The following is a 26461-nucleotide window of genomic DNA, read 5'->3' as shown; positions in this document are numbered from 1 at the left end:
CCACGATGGGTCAGAGGAAGTCTCTGTTTCTCCTAATGATTCTCCACCTAAATAAATGACCACTGGCCAGCCATGGTGGTTCATGCCTGCAATCCCAGCACTTTGTGAGGCCAAGGCAGGAGAACTGCTTGAACCCAGGAGTTCAAGACCAGCCTAGGCAACATGGTGAGACCCCATATCTACAGAAAAAAATTTTAAATTAGTGGGGTGTGGTGGTGCATGCCTATGGCCCCAGCTACTTGGGAGGCTAAGGTGGGAGGAGTGCCTGAGCTGGGGAAAGTTAAGGCTGCAGTGAGCTGTGATCACGCCCCTGCACTCTAGTCTGGGCAACAGAGCATCAAAACCTGTCTTGAAAAAATATATATCAAAACCAAACCCAAGGTCAAAACTAAACCCAAGGGCCAGGCATGGTGGCTCATGCCTGTAATCTCAGCAATTTGGGAGGCCAAGGCGGGTGGATCACCTGAGGTCAGGAGTTCAAGACCAGCCTGGTGAAACCCTGTCTTAAAAAAAAAAAAAAACCCAAGAGTCAACCCTGACTCCTTACTCTCTCTTCTGCTCCTCAAGTAACTATTCATCTCCATGTGTCCATTATAAAAGAGGTCCTAAATGGCTGCTGACTCTGAAAGCTTCTCCTTTCCTGTTGCCACCCATTGTTCAGTCTGAGGGTCCACTCTCACCTGACTTACCACAGCGGCCTCCTAACTGACCTCCCCTTTAGGTCACCTTCCATGCTGTATCACATTGGTCATTCTAGCATAAAAATCGCATTACTTATACAGCTTAAATCTCTTCAATGGCATCTTATTATCCTAGGGATAAAGTCCAAATGCCTATGCATGTAAGCTTGTGATCAGATAGGTGGGAAAAAAAAAGTCCAAATCCCTAAACCTGACTAAAAGGTCTTCCAGGATCCTGAGTCCAACAGTTTCTCTAACCTGACCCCACTTGCCCTTTCCAGCCTCTTTCCCTCCTTATGCTCCAGCCATCATGGACTTCTGCCAGTTCCCTGAGTCCTTTTCTCCTCCTTTGTCTTTTTTCTCTCACCTTCTGGCTTTTGTACATGCTGCCCCCTTTGCCTAGATTATCCCCACTCAACCTTTCCCTTTTCTGGCTAACTTTTACGTAACCTTCCAGTCTCCATTCAAATGTCACTTCCTTGGGGAAGCCTTCCCAGAATATCTTGATTAGCTAACTACCTCCTGCTTCATTCTGTGATCTCAACCCATCCAGTCCTTCTCCTACTGGCACATGCCTCACACCTTTCTGCAATAAGTTGTTGAACTGGTTGATGTATTAAGTCCTCAACAAATATTTAGATGAATGAATAATGAATGAATGAGAGTAAGGATTGGAAGAAAACAACTAGTCATGAAATTCAGGCCATAGTGACCAGTCCCACCCCCATATGAGTAGATGCCCAGAAAACATAGGGTACACATTTGGGGTAGGAAGAATTACTCACTATTTATTAACTGGATTTATTGTTTCTAACATTGCCTTTTTGTGTGTGTGTGTGTGAGAGAGAGAGTTTTGCTCTTGTTGCCCAGGCTAGAGTGCAATGGTGCGATCTCGGCTCATCGCAACTTCTGCCTCCCCAGTTCAAGTGATTGTCCTGCTGCAGCCTCCAGAGTAGCTGGGATTACAGGCATGCACTGCCACGCCCAGCTAATTTTGTGTTTTTAGTAGAGGTGGGGTCTCTTCATGTTGGTCAAGCTGGTCTCAAACTCCCGACCTCAGGTGATCCGCCTGCCTCGGTCTCCCAAAGTGCTGGGATTACAGATGTGAGCCACCATCCCCGGCCTTTTTTTTTTTTTGGTAGCAATTACCTGTGCTTCAATCACCACTTAATTTGTTAATTCTGACTCTTAATCCTGAGACTATAGATAGAGAAGATAACATACTACATTTCACAGGTGAGTAAACACAAGCAGAGAGTATTAGTAATTTGTTCAAGGTCACAAAACAAGCCAGTGACAGAACTGGGTCAGAATCAGTTCCTCTGACGCCCTGGCTTGAGGTTTTACTCTATTGTTAGATTCTCTATGTCCCCTGCAGTGTCCCTAACAAATGTAGGGATGACTGGTTTGGCCTCTATGAGAGCAGGTACTTAGAAGTCCTGTTGAACTTTCTTCCTTTGCTACCTACCCTGTACCAGAAACCCGCTGCACAACATTGATAAAAACCAGTTCTGTTCTAGGCCCCCACTTGCTGCTCCCTGGGGAGGTGACCCCCAGGGCACTCCCCCTCATGCCTTAACTGAATAAAGCTCCCTGCCAGAATCTTCACATGGCACACTGCATGAACATGTGGGACCCACTGGTTGCCAAGCCAAATGTGGCTCCAGATTATTCTAGGAAACAAATAAATTGTTTTGCTCTGGATTGAAGGAATTGCTAATTAGGGATTTTTATTTTGAGCAGTGTTCCTTGGAGCTGGCAGACAGATGGAGTAGGCGACTTGCTCTAGGGGCATTGTTAAGCAGAGGCAACTGTTTCTGCCCCTAGTTATGAGAACCTGCCAGAGCTCATTGCTACCCAGTTCTTGCCTCAAGGACAAGGGAGTCTTCCTGGCTCACAGTGATTTCCTCTTTTCTGGGACTGGCCCTCAAAGCACAAGCACAAGACCCTAGTGGTGTCAACTATATATTACCCTGCCTGCTAGTCATATAATTGTCCTAGGGAGAAAAGCAAAGGTCTTTTCTGGGATTCCCTACCTGGAACTGGGAATGAAAATCCATTTATCACAGCAGCTGAAGTGTAGAACACACAATCCATTAATGGCCAGGTTTTCAGTTATCAGTGAGAAAAAAGAGGAGCTGAGAGCATTCTGAAAACTCTTAGCCTCTGACACCCAATGTGTCCCTGATGCGCTCACAGATTGGTTGTTTGACACATCCTAGGATTCCCCATTCCCTTAGATATGTGATAAGTTTCTTCTTTCCTTCCTTCCTTTCTTTTTTTTTTTTTTATTTTGTAGTCTAAACTAATTGAGGTTACATTTCTGTCATTTGCAACCAGAAGCCCAGCCTGATGATGATGGACAGGGTTCAAGGACACACAGAGGACCCAGGCTATGGCCCAATGGACCTAGCTGTAGACAAATTGCCTGGGCATTTCAATTATATTGTCTAAGCTCAGTACAATGACCAATCTACATCAAAGGGTTTAAAGAAAACTATAGCAAGACGGGGGAGGAGAGATGGTGAAAAGACAGACAGTGAGATAAGCTCAGATAAGTGAAAACAGAAGGAGGCCAGCGAGAGAGAAACATACCAGATAGATAAGTTAAGAAGGCTTGTTTCTGATTCCAATTCTATTCTAGAGCTATCGGTCTCTCAGTCTCCAGACTAAGCCTCCTTTTCACTTTCTCAACACATGAATTGAAAATTAGTGCTCTGAACACCATTATTTAATCAAATAAAAACACTTAACAAGATCCAAGTCCATTATTGCCCACAAAGGGAGAAGCAGGCTTAGATCCAAAGGGCTGATGAGAGGTCGATTCCAAATCACAGGGCAGTAGCAGTGTGAAGTCATTGTAACTGTCCCCCTACCTCTGACCCTCCTAGAACCCACCCTAGACACACTTCTTCTGTGATCATCCACCTCTCAGCTCTGTCCAGTGTTGCAAAGGAAGGCTGTAGAATGGAAGAAGAGAGAAAGAATAACCTCCCTCTCTCCTGTAGGAGAACAGCTTAGAAGCCAAGCCACCTTGGAAGAATCCACTTTTCCTAATGGCATGATGCCACCTTGTTCTCCTCACCACCTCTCCCTATGATCCAAAATAGAAAGAACAGGCCATGTGTGCTGGCTCACACCTGTAATCCTAGCCCTTTGAGAGGCTGTGGTGGGAGAATCGCTTGAGCCCAGGAGTTCAGAGACCAGCCTGGGCAACACAGTGAGACCCTATCTCTACAAAAAATAAATAAATAAAAATAGAAAGAATTCAAAATAGAAAGAACAAGAGTAAGGAGGGTACAGAAGCTTCACACCCAATGTCCCCACCCAGTCCTTGACAGAGCAGCCTCGCTTTCAGTGTCCACTGCAGGGACGTGAGGAGCATAAGGAAGGCTTCCACTCAAAAGTCTTTTGGTGAGGCATTAAGCCTCTATATCATGGAAAAGGAAATACTAAGTCCCCCCAAAAAAGATTCTCGTCCTTAATGATAATTTTTACAGCACAAATTAAAATATCATTAGGATGCCTCTTTCTGCTTACCAGTTGGTCTTCATATGCTGCTAGTTGGCCCAGAGATTGGAAAAATATTTTTAGAGGAATATTTAACAATATAAATAATTTTAAATGTTTGTACCTTTGTCCTAAACATTTAACTTTTTTTTAAGGACCATGCTACTCTTCTCTGTATTATTCCCATTTTAGTATATGTGCTGCTAAAGTGAGCATGAAATTTCACTTTTTGTAATCTAGCCTATGGCTACAGTGTGAGTTCAAATCCTGGCACCATCACTAACCTGGTAAGCTTGGACAAACTTCTTAGTGTTGCATGCTCAATTCTCCATCTGTAAAATAGAGATAATAATAATACTCATCAGGTTGTGGTGAGGATTAAATGATGAGTACATGTAAAGCTCTCAATACCTGTCAGATAGTGCCCATAGTAAGTGACATGCAAGTGTTAGCTAAAATACTGTAGTATTATTACCCCATCAATGCACCACGTATATATAAAAGGCTACATATAGCCAGATTCTTTATAATAATGAAAGAAAGACAGGAAAATATCAAGTTAAAAAATTATATACATCTACACAATGAAATACTCTGGTGAAGTTGTTACCAACACTGTAGGTCAACACTATAGATGGGTATCATTATGGAAAAAATTTAAAAATTCAAGGTACAGTGTTAAGTCAGTTTCAAGATTGTGTATAGTATGAACCCATGGATGTAAATACAAATAATGGTAATATGATTGTTAACTAAATGGATGTTGCCTGAATATGCCTGAAAAAAATCTCTAGGAATCAACCTAAAAGTGTGTGTGTGTGTCTGTGTGTGTGTGTGTGTACAGGATAGTGAAAGATATTCTCATTCTTTGCATTATAATTTTTAACATTTGTCTTTTTTTTAATAAGCCTGTTTCTTTTGTGGGCATCAAAAATAATAGCCATACTCATAATCACAATAATGATCCAAACCACAAACTAATGATGGGCTATGAGCAGGGAAGAGAAAAGGGACAGAGAAGGATCCTGACATTCTCCTCTTGCCTCAGGGGCAGATGATAAGACTACTTCTGCCCTACTGATTGTGGAAGCCCAGGGGCACTGCAGAGGTCTTGGGAGTGGAGTTGGGCACTGCAGACACTGAGGCTGGATGCAGACTTCATCTCTGCTGAGGGTTCATTGGCCATGTTTTTTGTTAATCTGATGGCTGACCCTGCCTCTGTCCCTGCTTTTAAATAAATCTTTTAGAAAGAAAAAAGAGGGAGTGGAGGGAGAGGGTAGAAGAGAAGAAGAGAGGAAAGGAAAGAAAGAGAAAAGAAAGGAGAGGCAGAGAGAAAAGAAGAGTAAGAGATGCAGTGTCCCTGCCTCTCCATGGCCCCAGGAAGTGGGACATGGAAGTGTTCCTCAGCACTCGCTGTCAGGAGTCGCCATGGAGACCGAGTACTGGCCTCTTCATGATTAATACTCCCAGGCAGCTGTCTTCTTGGAGTCTTTTAAAATATATACACTATTATTTGAGCACAATGATATTTAGAACAGAAAGATCAAGGTAGGGTGTGGAGGAGGGAGCAGTAGCATAACCAGAACTATGACAGGGGCTGAGCCCTACCCCCCCCACCCCGGAAGAGACAGCAGGGAGGCTCCCTCTACCCTCCCTCTGCCCCACCCCACCTCCTTCCCTGGATTCAAAGCTTCCAGTCTCATGCACTGCGGCATCAGCATCTGAAGCCCAGAGCCTGGCACTGGGCTGTGCTCAATGAACATTTGATGAATGAATTTCTTCATTCATTAATTCATTCAGTAAATGTTTGTTTGATGCTTGTCTAGAAAGTGAATTCTCCTTCCTACCTTTTCCCATGGAAACAGAAAATTCACTCTACCTTCCCCAAGGCACCCACACACACACCCCAACAACTTAAGCAAGAGATCCGAAGAATCTTATCTGTGCTATTCCTCAGTACCAGTTGTGATCCACTGTTTTCTTATCCATGACCATCACTCCAGGGAATTCTTGCAGGGATGGGAACCAGCCAGCTCGAGTTTGCACATCACATTCTATTTGAAAGCTACAGGGAGATTCTCCATCAAAAGCCATCTTACAGTGAATCCTTTTGTAAAATTAATTATCTTTTCCTAAATTGTCTTATAGAGTAGGCTAGCCTGGACTTGACTCTCAGCCCTCCCATTGAATAGAAGTGTGGTGCCAATCAAGTCATTTAACCTTTTTGAGTCTGTTTCTTCACCTTTGAAAATGGTCTCCAATTTCTTACTCCATAGAACTTTTGTGCAGATTGAAGGATAAAATATTTGTAAAGTGCTCAATGGATGTGATTTCCTTTATTTCCCTTGGGTACATTTGTGTTTTTATATTTGAAGTGTGATTAAAAGGGGACTCATAGATCTAAGCTCCTCTCTTTTCCTTCCCCTCCCAAAGACGTTTATTTTCTCTGGGCCAAGAATCTCTTTGTAGGGAGAAGAAAGGACAAGCTGGAAAGGGCTACAAAATGCTCAGCCCCCTTTATATTCCCTCCCAGTCCTCAAGGAGCCAAATACAGTTGCAAATTGCCCTCCAGAGATAGCCATCCTGTGTGACCATGAGTGTGTGTATGTGTGTCCACTGGAGGTGAGTATCACAGACATGGGGGTGTGAGCCAGCCCACACCCAGAGCACAATCTGTCTCTTCTCTATCTCCTCTCCTAGTCACTCCTACCCATCCCCAAGCCCTGCCCCCAGGTCTGGCCTCTAACATGAGAAAGTTAGGGTGACTTGGACCCTTGTCCTAACACAGACCTAGTCCAACAGCCCTTGACAGAGAACAGCAAAGGCCTGGCAACTCACCAAGGGAGTAGGGGAATTATCTGTGACTAAGAAGGAGGAGGAATGCTGTGGCAGAGGGAAGAACAGCAGAAGGGATTGGCAACCTGGGGCTGACCAATCTGGCCCGACGGGGCAACCTGGGGAGCCCTGGACACCAGCCCAGCCAAACTCCTCCCCTCCCCCTCCCTCCTAGGCAGTGTGATGCCAGAGTGGATTTGAGACATGTGTGCCCTGCGTGTCTGGTGTGGGCTCACCTGGCTTTGGCAATGCATTTGGATTAGAATCAACCCTGGATCTGAAATAGAGTATAAGGGAAATCGTGTTTGGTGTGTCTAATCTTTTCAGACATGTGGTGGGTTTCTGCATTTCCTACATGCTCATAAATGTGCTACTAATACAGAACCATTGTGTAGCCATTTAGTAAGACATGCTGAAAGTGCATGACCCTTTGTATGATTTGTGGAAGACACATACAAGTGTGTCAGCATATATATGTTCTGAAGATGATTCTGTGAAGGAACACATTCTGTGAAAACACTTATGGGGTCATTGTGGGATGAGGACTGGGCACCTAGGGCTGGAGATGGGGCTCAGGGTCCCAGAAGACATAAAACCAAAGTCTACTTTCTGGCCTGTAATAGACACTTAAGAAATGAATACCGAATGAATGTACATTGAGAAAATGAATGAATGGATATTTGGATAATGGACAAAGGGTGAAAGGACTGACAATTTGGTGGGGTTTGGGCATTCTTGGGCTCTCTCTTGAAAAGGAGAGTATGGAGGGAAGAGAGGCTGAGAGCTATACTGCCCATGACGCTGAGTCCGCCACCCCCAAAGGGCTTTGCTTCTATTTCAAAGAAAGTAGAGAAGGAAGGGGGAGCCCTAGACCTGCCCTCCTTATCCTCCAGCACACAGAGTCCTAGGAATTAATGCTCTTCATAAAGAAGAAGATGCTAGTCTATGTATTTATTTAATCTTTCCTCCCATGTGTTTATTTAATTTGGTTCCAGAAGGGAGTTAAACGTGCTATAATACAAAATAAAATAAATATTTTAAAAAGAGAATGAGAGAATGAGACAGAGGGAAAAGCACAGCAGAAGAGAGATGAGAGTAGGAGAGTAGGCTAGCTTCTTTGCTGGAGTTGGTTCTGATGCTTCTGCAGCCAAGATTCACAGCCTCCTTAAGGCTAGCATTTTTTTTCCTCAAAAGAAACCCAATCATTTCGAGTACTGATTCCAGGGAAATATTTCCCATGGATTCTCTGTGTGTTGCTGGGAACAACATTCTTAGAGTGAAAGTCATTTGTATGAAGGCAGAAAAAATGGTCTACAGAAGCATTTCATCCCCTGTGGGTGAGGGAAGAGTGAGCAGGAATTGGTCCTACTTTTCTGGAAGACAATTTGCCAGTTGTCTATCAAAATTTTACATATATTTTGGCAGATAATTACACTCACTGAAATTTATCCCACAGACATTCACATATATAGTCAAGATTGTTGACTCCAACCTTGGTAAAAGTAAAAGGTTGGAAACTGCCTATATGCTCACAGACAGGGGACAAATCGACTAACTCAAGGTCTTCCCTTACAATGGAGTACTATACAGCCTTGGAAAAGAATGACAAGGTCTTTATGTTAGGACATGGCACAATCTCTAAGTTATTTTAAGTGAAAAATAATGATAATATTGCAGAACCATGTGTATGTTTGAATATGCATAAAATTCTTCTGAAAGAATACCCAAGAAACTTAAATGTGGTTACTTCAGGAGTTTGGAATGAAGGTGGGTGGAGAGAAGAGGGACTTTTACTTTTCAATTTAGAATATACCCTTTTGTGCTAGTTGAATTTTCCACTACTATTAACAAGTATTATAGTACCTTTTAATTTAAATAAGTTATATTTCCTAACACACACACACACACACACACACACACACCTTAAAATGGAAAAACACACAGACGTGAAAGAAAGAAATGAACGGCAATAATCTCCATGGTTTACTGAGTATGCCTGGTTGTTTATGTGCTCTAATTCAGTTTTTCTCCATAGCAAATGCACAGGTGAGAAATCGACATTAAGGGGGATTCAGTGTCAAGCTTGTCAGTGGCAGAGGGCGGATTCGAACCCAAAACCGTGGAACCCCAAAGCCACGGTACTCCCCTACTGCCCCTAGGCCTCTATCTCCAGGCGGGAAGCGCATCTACTGGATGGTTTGCACGGCGCGGTGCAACGCCCCAGACAGGCGCATCCGCGGCCACGACACACACACAGCTCCACGCTTGGGGAGCGCGCGCGCACGCAGCGGCTGCGGCAACAACAACGTCACAGTTCGAGCTTTCCTTTTCGGGAGTCCCCGGCACACATCCTGTGTCCATGTTTGGGCATTTACGTCACGGCGGCAGGACCGGGGCCTCCCAAAATGGCAGTGGCCCGGGGAATCGGAAGCCCGGAGCCAGCGCCGCTGCAGCTATATAAGTGGGGGGGCTGTGGGTTGGGGGAGCCCGGCTGCGTTCTGGAGAGGCGAACAGCCGCCGCCCGAGGCCGGTGCGGGCGAGCGAGGGCGCCGCGGCTCCCAAACTCCTTTCCCAGAGGTGACTGCGGGAAGCCAAGAGCCCGGGCGCCTAGGTCTGCGCGCCGCGGGGAACCCCTACCGCCGGCCTCCCCGCTACTTGCGCGCCCCCAAGCCCAGCGGGCGAGGCCCCCGGCGCCCCACAGCCGGCTCCGCGCCATGCTCCACCTTGGCGAGTTTTCTGAACCCGACGCGCTCCTCGTTAAGTCCACTGAAGACTGTTGCACCGAACCCAGCGGTGAATTGCCCCGGCTGCCCGCCAGGGACGCTCCCGCGGCCACTGGCTACCCTGGAGGTAAGGAGGGCGAGCAGGGGTGCTCAGACGATAGCGCAGCGCGGGGGCGCATGATACCTGGGAACCAGGAGGGATGGGGACACTGGAGCTATGAGAATAAGGGCGATGGGAGGCTTAGGAGTCCTGGGGTGCGCACCCCCATTCCCACCCACACAGGGCCGCCAGCGCCTCCGCAGGAACCTGTGCGGATATCGGAGCGCCCTTTTGCCTGTGCACGTGTGTTTTGCGTGTGCATGTTTGTGTGTGCTTCTTGGGACGTATGTGGACCCCTGCTGAATCAGAATGTGCAAAAGGCACTTTGTGTATATCCGCGGGCACCAAGAGTTTCGTGGGTAGGGGCTGTGGACTTGGGTGCACCCTTCGATGGACCCAGAGCTGATTCCTGCTCCCTCCTCAGCAGGAGACTTCTTGAGCTGGGCTTTGAACAGCTGCGGCGCAGGTGGGGACTTAGCCGACTCCTGCTTCTTGGAGGGGCCTCCGCCCACACCCCCTCCCGGCCTCAGCTACAGCGGTAGCTTCTTCATTCAGGCAGTTCCCGAACACCCGCACGACCCGGAGGCACTCTTCAACCTCATGTCGGGCATCTTAGGGCTGGCACCCTTCCCCGGTCCAGAGGCAGCAGCTTCCAGATCCCCGCTGGATGCCCCTTTTCCCGCGGGGCCTGATGCCTTGCTGCCAGGTCCACCGGACCTTTACTCCCCGGATCTGGGCGCAGCCCCCTTCCCAGAGGCGTTCTGGGAGTCCTCGCCTTGCGCGGGGGCCCCCTCGCAGTGCCTGTATGAGCCTCAGCTCTCCCCGCCCGACGTCAAGCCGGGCCTCCGGGCGCCTCCCGCCTCGCCAGCGCTGGACGCTGCCTCTGCCTTCAAGGGTCCCTATGCACCCTGGGAGCTGCATTCTGTGGGGGTCCCAGGGAACTGTGGGTCACAAGGAGGCTACCAGGCCGCCCCCGAGGCTCGTTTTCCCGCAGTAGGTACCAAGATTGAGGACTTGCTGTCCATCAGCTGCCCTGCGGAATTGCCAGCCATCCCAGCCAACAGACTCTACCCCACCGGGGCCTACGACGCTTTCCCACTGGCCCCGGGGGACTTAGGGGAGGGGGCTGAGGGCCTCCCTGGGCTTCTGACCCCTCCTAGTGGGGAGGGAGGGAGTAGCGGGGACGGTGGAGAGTTTCTGGCCAGTACGCAGCCTCAGCTTTCCCCGCTGGGCCTTCGCAGCGCTTCCGTGGCGGACTTCCCGAAACCTCTGGTGGCGGACATCCCTGGAAGCAGTGGCGTGGCTGCGCCACCCGTGCCGCCACCTCAGCCCACCCCTTTCCCCCCAGCCAAGGCGCGGCGCAAGGGGCGCCGGGGCGGCAAATGCAGCACGCGCTGCTTCTGCCCACGGCCGCACGCCAAGGCCTTCGCTTGCCCGGTAGAGAGTTGTGTGCGGAGCTTTGCGCGCTCCGACGAGCTCAATCGCCACCTGCGCATCCACACGGGCCACAAACCCTTCCAGTGCCGCATCTGCCTCCGCAACTTCAGCCGCAGCGACCACCTCACCACGCACGTGCGCACCCACACCGGCGAGAAGCCCTTTGCCTGCGACGTGTGCGGCCGCCGCTTCGCGCGCAGCGATGAGAAGAAACGGCACAGCAAGGTGCACCTCAAGCAGAAGGCACGCGCCGAGGAGCGGCTCAAGGGCCTCGGTTTTTACTCGCTGGGCCTCTCCTTCGCCGCCCTCTGAAGAAGAGCTGGGTTTATGCGTTGGAGCGCCGCCACTTGGCGCGCGTGAGATCCGGCTGGTTCCCCTCCCCGCTCTTCCAACACCTCCTCGCACGCCCGAGGGCCGGCCTCCCGTCCCGCTTCCAGTTTCCTTGAAGCGCCCGCCGCACACGCCCTATTCAGCACCAGCTCCGCGGACAGCTCCCGCGGTCCAGGCGCTGTCTCCCACGTTAGCCGCGCTTTGAGGGAAGTCTTCTGAGACCCCCCAGTGAATAGGCATTATCGTGGGACTCGAAACGGTCTTTTATAACTGGCGCACGCCCCACGCCTTCCTTTATAACCCCCAGGGACAGGCTGGGGCAGCGCCGAGCCGGTCTCGCGCGGGACTTTGTACAGCAGTGTCTTATCCAGCAGCCATTGGATGTAACGTTTTGCTTTGGGGTTTTCTTCCTTTTGTTGTTGTTAATTTTTGTAAAGCAGACGCTAATCTCAAGCAGTTGACAAAACTGTTTATTTTTGCAATTAAAATTATTGTGCTAAAAGCTTACTGAATCTGCCATGTAAGCTCCTGACCCTTACCCCCAGCTTCTCCCCCAGGACCACATGTGCCAGAAGATAAAGGAGATCCCCCACGCTCATTGGGTACAGGCTCTTAACACATTACACACCCACTGTCAGGCACACCTGCCAGGCACTGTGGCACAGAGTAGCATTCGATAAATGTGTGTTGGGTTAATGAACGAATTTAATCACAGCTGACCTAAGGGCTGGAGGTGTTCCTGGAACTTCAAAGTGGTTAGAAGGCATAGGTGTTCAACATTATGTATATATTATTCTCCTTAATCCTCACATTCCCAAATAAAGCAAGCATAGACCTCATTTCAAAGATGTGGAAGCAATGGTAGTTTGCTGGAACAATGTAGTTAACTCAGGCTGGGAACAGACAGGCCAAACAAATCTGTCTAACTTCAAAGCCAACCCTCATTTTTCAACCCCAGAATGGAGGCCCCTAAGCTTAAATAGTACTGTTTAAAAAGGCTTCCTACCAAAAGGTGAGAAGCAGGTTTGGCAGCTAGAGGGAGCTCCAGGCAGTAGCAATAGCAGCAAAAGGCTGCAGTCAGTATTTTGGTGCCATTTGTGAAAACCCAGAGTGTTCAGTGTCACAGAGGCTCCAGACAGTATCTATGCAGCTGTTCAAGAGTCACATGGGGTCAGGGCCAAAATGGGTCTCACCATTTAGCTAGAGCACACCTGAATATAGCAAGGAGCAGGCCCTTGCCAGAGACTCATGATAACCTTAGTTGCTCTTCCCACAAAAAGGATCTTCTCTAGGAGTGATGCCTTACCATTCAGCCATGTGCCTGTCACAGCTACCTTTCTCCAGCTGTCCTATCAAGTGAACCCTTCATGGCTTTGGGATCAGAGGAAGGCTAGGAGGGTGATAAGGAAAGCATGACCTTGTAATGGCAAAGGTGGCCCCTTTTTACTCTTTGAACTCCCTACCCAAAGCTTTTCCACTCTTTCTGACCACCTTGGGCAGACCTTGGAGCATAAAAAGACTGCTGTGCTCTCCATCTCTCTGCATCAATGCCCCTCTGATAAGGAAGAAAGAGTGCCTGTGTCTTGGGACTTCATTCTTTTCTCTTCTGAGCTGAGCTGTTCTTGAATTAAGAGAGCCTACGGCCCTATGATGCCAAATCAAACTGGCTTCTGATCCTTTTGCTTCTTTCTTCACCCCTTCACTCTCAGATATGCTCACCCTCCACCCCACAGTCCAGCTGACCAGAGATAAAATGACCAACTCAGAGAATTCATTCCTTTTCTCTCCCTGGGTGTTAAGTGCTTTCATGTGGCCGAGTATCATGTATCTAAGAAACTAATTTGCGGTAAAGGATTTAATATTACCTTCTTCTAGGAGAATTAACATTTTAGAAGAGTAGCCTGCAGAGGGCAATGTTTAACCCTATGAAGAGGCTCAAAAGATGGACTGCCAGGCACTGTGATAAGTAAGTGGTAGATTTGTGGAGATGCAAGATAATGGTGACCCCCATTGTCTTACTATTTAAGTGACCACATCTTTCACTTATTAGGCATGGGCCACCTGGCTTCACTTTTCATGCAGAGTAGGTAAAGGAAAAGCATAATAGCCCATATTTCAATCAACTGGTCTCAAACCACACAACCTGAACAAAGGAGGAAATGCAGTGGCCGGCCTCTGATCACCCCAATCTTGCCCTCTCCAGCAGCATTCCAGCAAGTGCTATCAGCTCTATTGTTCCCCTTGTCCTCACATCCACCTAGGCCTTACATCACTGATGAAAAAAACTGAACCCCAAAGAAGTGACTTAGTAGTAGTCCTGGTACCAGAGCCCAGTCTGGCTCTATAACTTCTAGTTGAGAAGTTCCTGCTATGTCCCAAGGGGCACTGCTCCCATTTGTTAGAGTTTCCCCTAGGGATTTTGAGGCAAGAGAATGTTCAGATAGAAATGGAAAGAATTGGGCTGGCTGCGATGGCTCACACCTGTAATTCCAGCACTTTGGGAGGCTGAGGCAGGCAGATCACGAGGTTAGGAGTTTAAAACCAGCCTGGCCGACATAATGAAATCCCCATCTCTACTAAAAATACAAAAATTAGCCAGGCATGGTGGTGTGTGCCTGTAGACCCAGCTACTTGGGAGGCCGAGGCAGGAGAATCACTTGAACTTGGGAAGTGGAGGTTGCAATGAGCCAAGATCGTGCTACCTGCACTTCAGCTTGGGCAACAGAGTGAGGCTTTGTCTCAAAAAGAACAACAACAAAAAAGAAATGGAAAGAATTAAAACCACACAATCCGAAAATCAATCCAAACCTACGACCCAACCAGAATCGGGACTGTCAAAGAGCTAATTTTCCTTATTTGCTCCTCTTTTTCAACTATTCCTCAAAATGTGAGTGTTTTCCTAGACCAGTTCTTAACCCTCTTCTTTCCTATTTCTTCACTTTCCTTAGAGAGTACATTGATTGCCAGTTCTTCGGCTACCATTCTTACATAGATGGCTTCTAAGTCAAACAGCCCCATGGTTCTAATGAATACCCCCATATGGATGTCCCACCACCATTCCAAATACAATCTGTCTAAAATCAAATCACTCTTCCATATTTCTGGTAATAGCAACGTTATTTGCTTCCCTGGAATCACTCAAGTAACTACAGCTCTGTAGGATTCACTTTTGCTTCTTCCCTCCCCACACATCCAGGCTGTCACTTAGACTTGCTGTATCTTATTGTAATTCTTCAGGATCTTCTCTACTCTGATTCATGGTATATTGTTTCCTGTTATGTATCATAATCTTTAGCTTGTGAGCTCAACTTCAGTAGTGATTTACTTGGGCAGCAATACTCTGTGGCCTTGGGTGACGGTATGTTTCTCCTGAGCAGTTTCCTATTTGCTTCTACCAGCCACTCCAAGAGTATCACCTGACGGAGACCAATCTTTTGTTAATTTTTTGGCTTGAGGTTCTTGTAACATGCAGATGTTTTGAGTTTAGAGTCCCACTTAAGTAGCCATACATTCTCAGAGGCAGTTGCCCCTTCTCTAACCAGGACCCAGGTCAGGACAAACAAGCCATGTGTCTCCCTTCTCATACCTGCTGGGGTTAGTCATGGCATATCTCATGCTTATATTTCTTTGTCTTGATCCCCCTATTTTGGTCCATATAGATTTTTCCCCTTTTTTGCAAGCTCAACTAAGCATTTCATCATAACAACCGATGTCTGCACATTTTATAAAGCAGTCCATATATTTTGTAGCAAGAATTGTAGGGTCCAGCCCTACCAGGTTCTGTGAGTTCCTCTCTGCAGGTGTGGAGACCAGAAACCGTGGAAATAAAAGACACAAGACACCAAGAAAGAGAAAACAGAGTTTGGGCCCAGGGATCCACTCTCAACCAAAGCGTGGAGTTCAGCAGTGGCCCTGAGTGCCTGGATGCTCTGATTTTTATTGAGTACAAAACAGTGGGAAGGACAGGTAGGATGAGGTAATGGTGGTCAGTGATAGGGTCAAGTAAATCATGTATCTTGGAGACAGGGGGCCCAAGACTTTGAAGAAGCCAAGGTGAGGAGAAAACCTAAGGCATCAGCACTTTTTCCATACTCATCAAGAAATAAGATCACTAAGATTTGTTACTATTACTAATTCTTATCTTGTAAGAAAAAGAGGAACCAGGTGCAGAAGCAGAACTTGAAAGTAGCTATGGAACGTGACTGCTGAAGCACAGCACCACATGAGACAATTAAGTCCCTGGATGTCTGTGGGCTTTCCTGACAGCCGTCAGGGCTACTACAAGAGCTCAAGGAGAGCGGAGTTTTCTCCTCATTCCCCTGAGGTAGGAGATGTCTCAGCCATCTTTAACCTTCCCTAGCTGGCTAAACAGCAGGCGCTTTCACAGCACTGACACTGCCACACAGCTGAGGCGTCCTCCAGCAGCCCTCATGTGGGTGTGACAGAGGACTTAGAGCATCTTGCCTTAGGGTCGCCTTTTTTCCAATGCCACTTCAGACCAATACTTCTTGACCTGAGACTTATTAGTAAGATTAAAGATCATATGATTATACATGTGTATATATTTATGATTCCATATGAATAGCTATGTATTTATGATTATATATAGGAATAACTGTAACTATATCTCTAATTCCATTCTAATTCTATGTTTATATGAAAACATGCTGAGGCTTCAGACCCTTGCCTCAACTCTTGCAGGGTTCCCCCTCAACAAAGAGTCTTTGGGCTATCTAGTCAATGATGTTGTTGAAAACAGAAACCAGATGATGTTAATTCTTCTATTAAAATATTTCCCACATTCATCCTCTCTGTGCCTATTGCCAGCACCTTAGTCCATGGTACTCCCTCCATGTAAACATATACCTTGGCTATGTCAATTTCATAGAATCACATCATATTGCAGTTGGAAGGAGTTTATAAGAACATCCTGTCCAGGCCAGACACAGTGGCTTATGCCTGTAATCCCAGTACTTTGGGAGGCCAAAGAGGGTAGATGGCTTGAGTCCAGGAGTTCAAACCAGCCCAAGCAACATGGCAAAATCCTGTCTCTATTTTTTTTAAATATTTTTTTAAAAGAACATACTGTCCAAACCTGGCAGACGTGGGGTCCGGCACGTCTGCCAGGGGGCTACCGACCTGCGGAAGTCCCTGAGACCACCAACGTAGATGTCTCATTCAACTTGAGGGAGAGAGCGCGTGGAAGTGAAAGAAGAAAGAAAAGCGGAGTCTGGAGGTCTGAATGACTTGTAGTCAAGCAGCAGCTTTATTTTTGTGGGTTACAGCTTTTATACCTTTTTTCTTGTTACATTTACTTTAGCTCAGCATTTACTCTAGCTCAGCAGAAAAGGGGGTAAACAGAAAAGGGAACAGAAATCACATAAAAATACTTATCAGGGGTTTGTGATAACAGCTCACAAAGCAGTTTTAAGGGGGCTTGTGGTAATAGCTTGCAAAGCAGTTTAAGAGTTAATATATGTTTTTCAAAGATACACAGTGCAAGCAAACAATGGTGCCCTTAAGGTGGCTTGTTAATCATGTTTTCCGTCAGGAGGTAGAACAGAGGCTCAGCTCCTGAGAAAATATGGGCAGGGGTCTTTGCCCCTCTCAGGCATCTCAATTGTGGCAAGCCTATTGCTTACACAGAGAGTAAAGGGGATATGAAGCAGTCAGCAAAATGTCCTCATAAACCGCAGGCCCTTACTCTGCATTCTGTTTTTGCCTCAGTGGCTTAGCCATTTTTACCTCGACTTGACAGCCCTTGAGAGCGGGGGGAGAGCAGATAGGTCCAGCAGCCAAGATGGGGCGAGTCATGCTAACTGTCTCAAGCCCTTGGCGCGAACACTGCACTGCACTCTATAGAAGAGAAAACTGAAGCCAAAGATGTTTGGGGATTTTCTTAAGAGCAGATAGTTAATAAGAGAATGAAATGGGCCTTGAACCTGGGCCTTCCAGTTCCAAGACCAGTGCATATCTAAATATCCACTCACTCCACAAATACTGAGTGCTACTACACGCTGGGCCAGTGGTTCCCAACTATTTTACGTTCTGGTGCACCTAAGAAATACAACACATATCAGTAACAGTAGCTGATTCAAGTCCTGATTCTCACACAGGAATGATGGGAAAGAATAATACATATCTTGATGAGGTGGGATATGGGGGAGAGCTTGAGAAAGCAACCCAGTATGTTTGCTCTATTCTCTCCTTTCACCCTAACTCATGTACCCTACTTGAGACAGGCTACACTATGCCAAAACTGCTTCCTGTGATCCCTCTGCCTCCATTATCCCTCTTTCATTCCACATTGCCCAGCACTAATGAAAATTTCCTGAAACACCATTTACAACAAACAAGCACTTTATCCCAAACTGACCAAGCTTTCCACACTCCTATAAAAATACCTATTTTTCACCCTTGCTGTCAAAGCCCTCCATATCTGATCCAAATTCACCTTCCAACCTCCTCTGTCATCTCTCCCTTTGTGCTTTGCTCTGCCCCCTCCCTTTCCCCTATCGGTTATCCAAATGCTCCTACCCTTGAGCACCTTCAAGGGCAGAAACCTTGTTTGATCCACATTTGTGTTCCCCATACCACCAAGCCTAAAACTAAAGTGCTTAATTATTGTGTTTATTAGTTAAACAAAACAAACAAACCAACAAACAAACCCAAAAGGAGAAGAAGGAAAAGAGAAAGGGGAAGGAGGAGGGAAGGAGGGTGGTTAGAGAGCACGAAGCTGGCAAAGAGAAGAGGGAGGAGAAAGGATAAGGAGGGAGATGTGGGAAAAGCAGGACTGAGTCTGCAGCCAGGTGCCATGGGTCTCATGAGTGGGACTACACCTCTGGCTAGTCTGGGCCTTTCCAGCTCTTGCTGAGCCCACAATTCTCTCCCTCAGCTCTGGGACCCCAAAGGTGTCTCTGTCACCGAGCTCTCTCTCTCTCTCTTGGTTTCTCTGGTTCACATGGAGTGGGATTCAGTTTAACATTTTTAGAACTGTAGTTCCCATAACAACCAAGCAGGAACCGTTGTCTGTGAAATGTAGCATGGGCACACATGCATACATATACGCTTGCATACATTCATGGACATATGCGCACACACGTGCACACGTGCAAATACACATGCATGAACGCATACCCACACATACACACATGCACACTCATGCACACAGGTATGTATGTGCTCACAGATACATGTCCTATGTACACATGCATGTGCACACATTCTCATGCACACATGCAAAAAAGCACACACATACATAGCCATGCATGTCCCAGATTGTTTTGACACATTCACAGGTTGCACAGAGTGAGGAGAAACATCACAACAACAAAGGTAAAACTAAGACAATATACAGACATTTTTGGCCATTTGCAAGAACAGGTGGATTTAGGGAATCAGGTGAAGGTCCAGTGGACTTTATTATAGCAAAGAGAAGGCAGGAGGGAACTGTGGTTGAGCACAGACTTTGGAGTTTGATGACTTGAGTTCAAATCCTGACTAAGCCATTTGTTGAGCTCTAAACTTTAGCTTTTTCATCTGCTAAGTGGGGATAATAATATTAGGAAGAGTAACTGATATGCATAAAAATAATTAGCATGATGCTTGGGCACTTGGTTAATAGGAGCTGTTATTGTTTAGGCATTAGGAAAAGTGATTTCTTATTTGCCCAATCTCAGAAGAATTCCTCGAGGAGGAAAGAAATTCAGGAGCTACAGAGAGGAAGAGAAGATCAAGAGAGGGGGAATTCGACCTGACTGGCCATTGCACAGCCTCTGTCCTTATTAAAATTGCCATTCCCCCAAAGCTACTGACAAGTTTACAAATTGTCCTTCCTGATACTGAATGTCCCAATGCCTCTGCCTTTACAGAAATGGGATGGAGATCAAAGAAAGTTCCCATGAGCCCCAGATTTACTGGAATCCTGGGACTAAGTTGGGTTTCTGCTCTGCTGCAATCAGACTGCCCCTCAAGGCACATGTGCACAGCCCTGCCCAAGCACCACCCTCAGGCTGAAATAACATCTCCCTCTTTTCTCATCTAAGACTCAGCTCAGCTCTGGCCTTGGTAGCCTCCAAACCCTGTGTGGTTTCTCAGCCTCACTGCAGCCCTGGGGACTTCATCCAAGTTCACAACAGCCAGATGGTTCCTGCCTCACCATCCAGATAGGCCTTAAGCCAAAGGTGGGACCCTCTAGGTGCTCCAGTCCCAAAAAGCCTGGCTACTATCCTAGCCAAGTAGAGGGAGTGGGTAGGAGGGAACCAGGGCCCTGGAGGCCACTGCCCTTTTCCTACTCCTCTAGGTTCGGGATGGGATTTATGATGGGGACACGTGTTCCTAGGTGGCACTTTAAGAGCAGAATTGGGTCCCCAGATGGGGTCCAGCAGGAGCTCTGCTGGTTCCCTAGGAACGCCAAAAGGGGATCGTCCCAGGCGGTCTCCGCGGAGACCAAGCGTCTGACCCGAGGTCGCCGGGTGCACGACCCAGGCGCGCTGCCCACGAAGCCGCTTAGGGACCGTGGCGCATGTCTCAGGAGTAGCGCTCGCGCCCTCCCCCTTCCGGATTCACAGAACCGCCTACCCCCGATTTGCCCCCGAGTGGAAGCAGGCCCAAACCAGTGTGGCAGGGTTAGGGCGAAGAGGCCCTGATTCAAGGTGGCCAGCAGAAGCCACAGCTGGAGGTGCCCAGGGCGGGGAGTGCACTGGGCGGTGCCGGGAGCCGGGAAGGCTGAGACCCGGGAGGGGCGCGTTGGGAGCCGTCCCTGCACCCCAGGGCGGCGCCGAAGACCCCTCCCGCATCGAAACCACCTTTAGCAGAAAACGTGGGGTCCTGGCGCAGCCGCTTCTGGCCTCCTCTGCAGCTCCCCAGCTTACTGGAGAGCCCACCCCGGAGGAGGAGCCGGCTCCGCCCCACCTCCGCGCTGCCTCCCTCCCCCTTCCCTTGCTTTCCTCGGGCCGCGCGCCCCCTCCTCCCCCTCCTCCCCCTCCTCCCCCTCCTCCTCCTCCTCCATCCTTCCTCCCGCCGGGTTCGTGTGCCCCTCCCGCTGCGACTGGCTGGGAGGCTCGGCCGCCCCCGCCCCGAGAGGGAGGCGGGGGCGCTAGCCGCGGCGGCCACCCGAGGCTGCGGAGGTGAACGAGATCCCGAGGCCCCAAGGCGGCCCTGCGTCCGGACCCGGCACTCGGGGTCTTTTCTGCACCCCCAGCCCTGGGCCGCTGGGCTTGGCCTCGCCGCGAGGTGGAGGAGGTAAGGGCGAGTCGCGGGCACGCTGCGGGACTGCTCCCGGAGAGGGAAGGAGGGAGGACCCCAGCCGCTATCTCTTCTTCGCCTTCCTTCTCCCCCACAGCCCTCAGGAGGCCCGCGAGGCCGCCCAACCGGGAGGGATTCTGGGCAGGCCAGGCCAGAGGCAGGGAAGGGGTTAATTTAAGAAATTAAAATCAGAACGTTTCAAGACCAGGCTTCCCCTCCCCCCTCTCGCTTGTCGCTCCCGGAGCCTGGCGTTGGGGCAGGGGCGGGCTCCAGAACCCCACTGGGACTCTGGACCTTGGAGAGCAGGGGCCAGAGGGAAGGAGGAGGGAAAGGGCCCTGAAACCCCAATCCTCCCCACCTGCTTCTGAGGGGCTGGGGGAGGGGCCTGGTATTAAGGCCTGGCTGGGCACCTGTGCGGGTTGTCTGTGCGTGCCGGTGTGCACGTGTGATAGTCTGGAGGTGTGCATGTGTGTGCACACATGTTTCTGTCTCCACATCCAGTGCCTGCACTGGTGACAGTGCTCACAGTGTCTCTAGATATGTGCGCCCCTCCGCATTGCTTTGCATGTGAGTGTGTGTGACATGGGGCCCGTGTGCACTGCCCACATTCTGCCGGCGAGTACAGTGTGGGCCTGCTCTCTCCTTAGGTCTCTCTGCAGAGAGGGGCCCAGATGGTTTTCTGGGTGTGGGATCCAGGTGCTGGAGTCTGTGTGTGACCTTGGGAGGTGTGTGCCTGTTTGCAGGAGCAGGAGAATGAGGGTGGGCTTAGAACAGAAAAAGCAGTGCCAGGGCTGCCAGAAGGCAGAGGACTGGATGCATTGACCCCATGGGTCTTTGCCAGGCTGGATTGACTACTATGGGAGGAATACACGTTGGGGCCACAGCCACAGGTGTGGAGAGCCATAGCCCCAGCCTTCTTGGGGGATTCACAGGGATTTATAGAGGCAGTGGGCATTCCTTTACTCCCCACCCACAGGGGCCTAATAGGGGTATAATAGGGACAACTCCAGCTGCCTCACCCATCCTTAGGATACCTCTGCCTGCTGGCAGATGCCTCCTAAGGGTACCGAGCTTAGAGCTTCATTTCTTTGGCTTGTAAATCCATCTGTTAACATCCAAACCTTCCTCTCCCATTTCTATAATCTCCACCTTCTCAGCCCCTTTTCTGCATGTGGATTTTATATGGAAAGAGAGAGAAAGAACTGTTGGGCCCTGAAGGCCAAGTGGGAGGAAGAGAGAAGATGCCATGGGTGTAATGGAGAGTTGGGGGCAGGGAGGCAGGGCCATCAGAAAACAAACTCTATTACCATCTCAATTTTGCCTGATCTGAATTTAACAGAGAAAGAGGCAGACACAGAGAGGGAGTCTGGTGCTATCCAGACAATTGTTTCTAGATTTAGGGATGCCTAAATGGTTTCGCTTTTGTTTTGGAATATTTGTTTGTTTTAGACAGGGTCTTGCTCTCTCACCAAGGCTGAAGTGCAGTGGCATGATCATGGCTTATTGCAGCCTCGACCTCCCAGGCCCAAGTGATCCTCCCACCTCAGCTTCCCGAGTAGCTGGGACCATGCATGTGCCACTGCACCTGCCTAATTTTTTTTTTCCGGTAGAGACAGGGTCTCCCTATGTTGCCCAGTCTGGTCTTGAACTTGTGGGCTCAAGTGATCCTCCTGTCAGCCTCCCAAACTGCTGAGATTATAGGCATGAGCCACTGTGCCCAGCCTTGTTTTGGAATATTTGTAATGGGAAGGGGGTGATGGTTGTTGAAAAGTAATTGCCATCCTGCCTTTGAATTCCCTAGATCGCTTTACCTCCCTGGTGACCTATCACACCCTTTATCCATTCATTTAACAAATATTTATTGCATGCTACCATGGGCCAACCTGTGTTAGTATGACATTCCACTCAATCAGAAGGAACACAATGTGAGACCAATGGCATAAGCTTTGGTAGTCAGGTAGTACTGGATTCAAATCCTAGTTTGTCATGGTTTTAGTTATTCATTAGGGTGTAACGGACTACCCCAGAATTTCGAGATTTAAAACAACAGTGATGTATTATTCCTCATGGTCTGGCGTTAGCTGTGACTGTGGGTGTGGGCTCTGCTGGTCTCACATGGAATCTCACACAGCTGCATTATGTTGAGAGACTAGCAGGAGAGGGACATCAAAATAGCCTCTCATTCTCCAGGGTCTCGATACATGTGGCATCTAATCATTTGGTAGTCTAGCCCAAGTTTCTTATGTGGCAGCTGGATCCCAAGAGGGAGTATTCCAAGAGGACAAGACCTAAGTTAGAACTGCTGATCAAGCCTCTGCCTGCATCAGGCTTGCTAATGTCCAGTTGGCAAAAGCAAGTCACACGGCCAATCCCTGAGTCAGTGTGGGAAGAGAGCACATAAGGAAGGGCAGGAATACTAGGAGGCATGTCTCACGGGGGACCACCAAACAGTCCCATTACAGACTTTCCTTGGGCAAGTGATTTGGCCACTCTGAGCCTCAGTTTCCTCATCCTAGTATGGAGGCAGTACCACCTACTTGACAGCATTGTTGTGAGGACCAAGTGAATAGCATGATGTCTGACCAGAATCATTGGTAGACAAGTATTCATTGTTTTGATTGTTAAACTGCAGGCACCCTAATGGCACAACTCTTGTTCATTTATGTGTACCCAGTGCCTAGCATGGACCTTGTGCTGGACATCATTTTCTGGGTGGATAAAAGGGAATGAAGCAGACAGGCCCTAAGCCTTAGAGCTCAGCTAGAGCAAAACAGTAGCACTGAGAAGACACAGCAAGCTTTTACCTCCCAGTAAGTGACCAGCAGAATCAGGAAGTCACCTGTTATTCAAGGTGATTTTGGGATTTATTTAATTGTAACTAGTTCATCCAGTTCCATGATGATGAGTGGTAGAAATTGCTTTGGTTACGTAAAATCAATCAGTTTCTCCATTATTCACTGTGATTCCTCTAACGATATACTGATGTCTACTGTGTGTGAAGATGAATCAATTGTATTGTCCCTGCTTCCACTGTATGCATTAGGAGGTATCTGAGGTAAAACATGTCCATGATTATCAGTCTGTGATGCCTGTTGCCACATCCTTGAAGAGGTACAGTAAAGAGTGATTCACGCAGTGATGTGATTTGAGCTGAAGAGGGAGAGGTCAAGGAAGGCTTGAAGGAAAAGGTGGCATTTGAGCTGGGCCTGCAGAATTTAGGCCCAGGAGTCCCAGGAAGAGGGAACAGCATGAGCCTAGACTTGGGGATGTGACAGCACATGGCATTTCCCCATGGAGCAAAACCTTGTAGGGCACACTAAGGATGCACATGGGAGAGAAGCAGGACAAAAGCTAGAGCTGGCGGAGCTCAGGGATGGTTAGATTCCAGCCAGTCTTGACGGTGTGCAAGGCTGGGTGGATGTCACCTCTCAGAAGGTGGCCATCCTTCCAAGACGTTTTTAGAAAAGTGACATGACTGGATCAATATATGCAAAAAAAACTTTGGAAGCCATGAGAATTCAAAGCTGGAAGATTCATAGACTCCAGTTAGACAATATCAATTGTCCAGATAGAAGGGGATATAGGTTTGAACTGGGGAAGTGGCTTTAGGAAAAGTAGACAGAATTAAATATTTAGAAGATAGTGTTGACAAAAATCAGTGATTGATGAAATCTGAGAGGGGACTGAGAATTCAGAGATGGCTTAGGGGTTGCTATCCAGGGTGCTGAATAGATAACGAGGGTATTGGTTGGGTTAGGAGCCAGGAGAAAAAAGGTTTGAAGGTAGGTGTTGTGGTATTGTGAGTTCAGCATTAGTCACATTAAGCTTTGAGCCGCCAACATTGAAATAAAACCCTTTCCATTCTCTCTTTCTCTACTGGCTACTTCTAAGAGGCACTTTTTAAAAAAGCATTGCTATAAATTTCAGGTCTAAGGCATTGAATTATTTGTGCCCCAAGCCAGCGGAAGTGAAGATATAGAGTAGAATGAGGTTAGCCTTAAGAAGCATTTAAATATGTTCAGGTCATTCCCATCTTAGAAACTGCTTCTGGATTCTCCCATGCTACCTCCTTCTCTTCACAGTTGAGCTTCTTGTTTTCATTCATTCTCTCCTCAAGTCCTTGCCTCACTCACTCCTCAGCCCACATGAGCCAGGCCAATCAAAGCAGGCCTCTTGAAAGTCCCCAGTGGGCCCTTCCCACTTCTGCTTTTACTTGTGTTGTTAACATTATTTCTACTGTTGCCCACTCCTCTCCTGGGCATCCTCTCCTACCTAAGGTTCCTTGCCAGAACTCCCATTTCTGCTGCTGGTTCTTAGGAACCTCTTGGTTCTTCAGCCTCTCTGAGGGTGCATCTTCCCCCGCAGCTCCCCTCTCTCTACACCTTCTCCCTGAACTTGCTCATTTATTAAGCACTTTCCTTTTCACCCGCAAGTTGCCAAAACTGTATTTTTGGCTCCATGTTGCAATCCATGTACTGGACATCTCTACTTCCATGGCCCACTGGAACCTCAAACTCATGGAATCCACAACCAAATTTACCTCCCTTCAAAACTTGCCTTCCTCCATTTTTCCTCCTTACTGAGTCACATCCCCATCTCCCCAATTGCTTAAGACCCAAACCTGAGCCTTATCCTTGAGTCTTCCCTTTCTTACCTGCCACAGTCATTGTGTCACCAGGTCTTCTCAACTCTCCTTCCTTAATTGTTCCTATATCCATCCTTCTCCTCATTTGCACTCCTGCTACCTTTGTTAATAATTTTCACTTCTGGTGTTCGAACAACCTTCTTCCTGACTTTGGCTGTCTGTATTTCATTCTCTAAACTGTAAATCTGATCAAGCCCTTGCCATTCATTCAGTCCACAAACACTACCCCATGAGCACCTGCCCCATGCCAGGCACTGGTATAAATGTTGGGGAAATAGCAATGATTGAGATATACCATGTCTCTACTCTCACGGAGCTTACCCTTATAGTTCCCTGAGGGAGGAATATACCCTTTCTTACTTCCTCGCCCTTATACATGCTATTTCATGTGCTCCGAATGCCTTTCTTCTCCTCCCCAAACCTCATAATTCCTATTCCTCACCTGGCAATTATATTTTGCTCTTCAAGAGTTAGCTTAGATGCTACTGCCGCTGGGCGTTCCCCAGTCCCTCAATTCCTCAAGCTAGGTTAAGTGTAGAAACCTGTGCCTGCCTCTTGCATAAGTTTATTTCATAACTGTATCCTCTAACACCTCAGTCTGCCCTGGGAGATAACAAACCTGTGTGAAGGCTAGGACTGGATCTTGTTTGTCTTTGTCCTCAACACACCTAGCACAGAACCTGGTATGGTGTAATTCAAGGTACTCAGCAAATAGACATAGAATAAGTCATGTTTGAATAGAGCTTAGGAGAGAAGTCTAGGCTAGAAATGCAGATTTGGGAGACTATTAGTCAGGATGCTTGATTGCAAGGGACAGAAATTCAACCCAAACTACTTTAAGCAAATTTACCAATTCATATAACTAGGAAGAAGGGAAATGAATGGGTCTTGGACACCCAGGTGCTCACAGTTGTGGTGAGGACTCTCTAGCTCTTGGCCCAACTTTCTTCTGAGT

At 48.0% G+C, this 26461-nt stretch overlaps 2 protein-coding genes and 1 non-coding gene across 9 annotated transcripts in view; 2 read left to right on the top strand and 1 right to left on the bottom strand.

Moving 5' to 3' along the window:
- Positions 1-4301: 4301 nt before the first annotated feature.
- LOC118147578 (U6 spliceosomal RNA) lies at positions 4302-4406 on the bottom strand. The gene has a single exon (XR_004734022.1). It is a non-coding gene; the product is annotated as a U6 spliceosomal RNA (small nuclear RNA).
- Positions 4407-9507: 5101 nt separating this feature from the next.
- Positions 9508-12122, top strand: EGR4 (early growth response 4). 2 transcript variants are annotated; one of them, XM_035272301.2, is made up of 2 exons: positions 9508-9875; positions 10276-12122. In XM_035272301.2, exons 1-2 carry the CDS (start codon positions 9740-9742, stop codon positions 11595-11597), a joined length of 1458 nt encoding a protein of 485 aa, XP_035128192.2. In that variant the 5' UTR covers positions 9508-9739; the 3' UTR covers positions 11598-12122. The 2 variants fall into 2 exon arrangements, with proteins under 2 accessions (XP_035128192.2, XP_035128191.2); XM_035272300.2 differs by having other exon boundaries at positions 10273-12122.
- Positions 12123-20638: 8516 nt separating this feature from the next.
- The window catches only part of FBXO41 (F-box protein 41), a 29581-nt gene continuing 23758 nt past the window's right edge, over positions 20639-26461 (top strand). For all 6 annotated transcript variants that reach the window (XM_008980509.5, XM_078349073.1, XM_035272297.3 and 3 more), the window contains exon 1: positions 20639-20858. The gene's annotated coding sequence lies outside the window, so the exon portion shown is untranslated. The remainder of the gene's footprint in view (positions 20859-26461) is intronic.

Source organism: Callithrix jacchus, chromosome 14 (assembly GCF_049354715.1).
Source record: "Callithrix jacchus isolate 240 chromosome 14, calJac240_pri, whole genome shotgun sequence".
NCBI lineage: Eukaryota > Metazoa > Chordata > Mammalia > Primates > Cebidae > Callithrix > Callithrix jacchus.
This window is presented reverse-complemented; position numbering and strand designations above follow the sequence as displayed.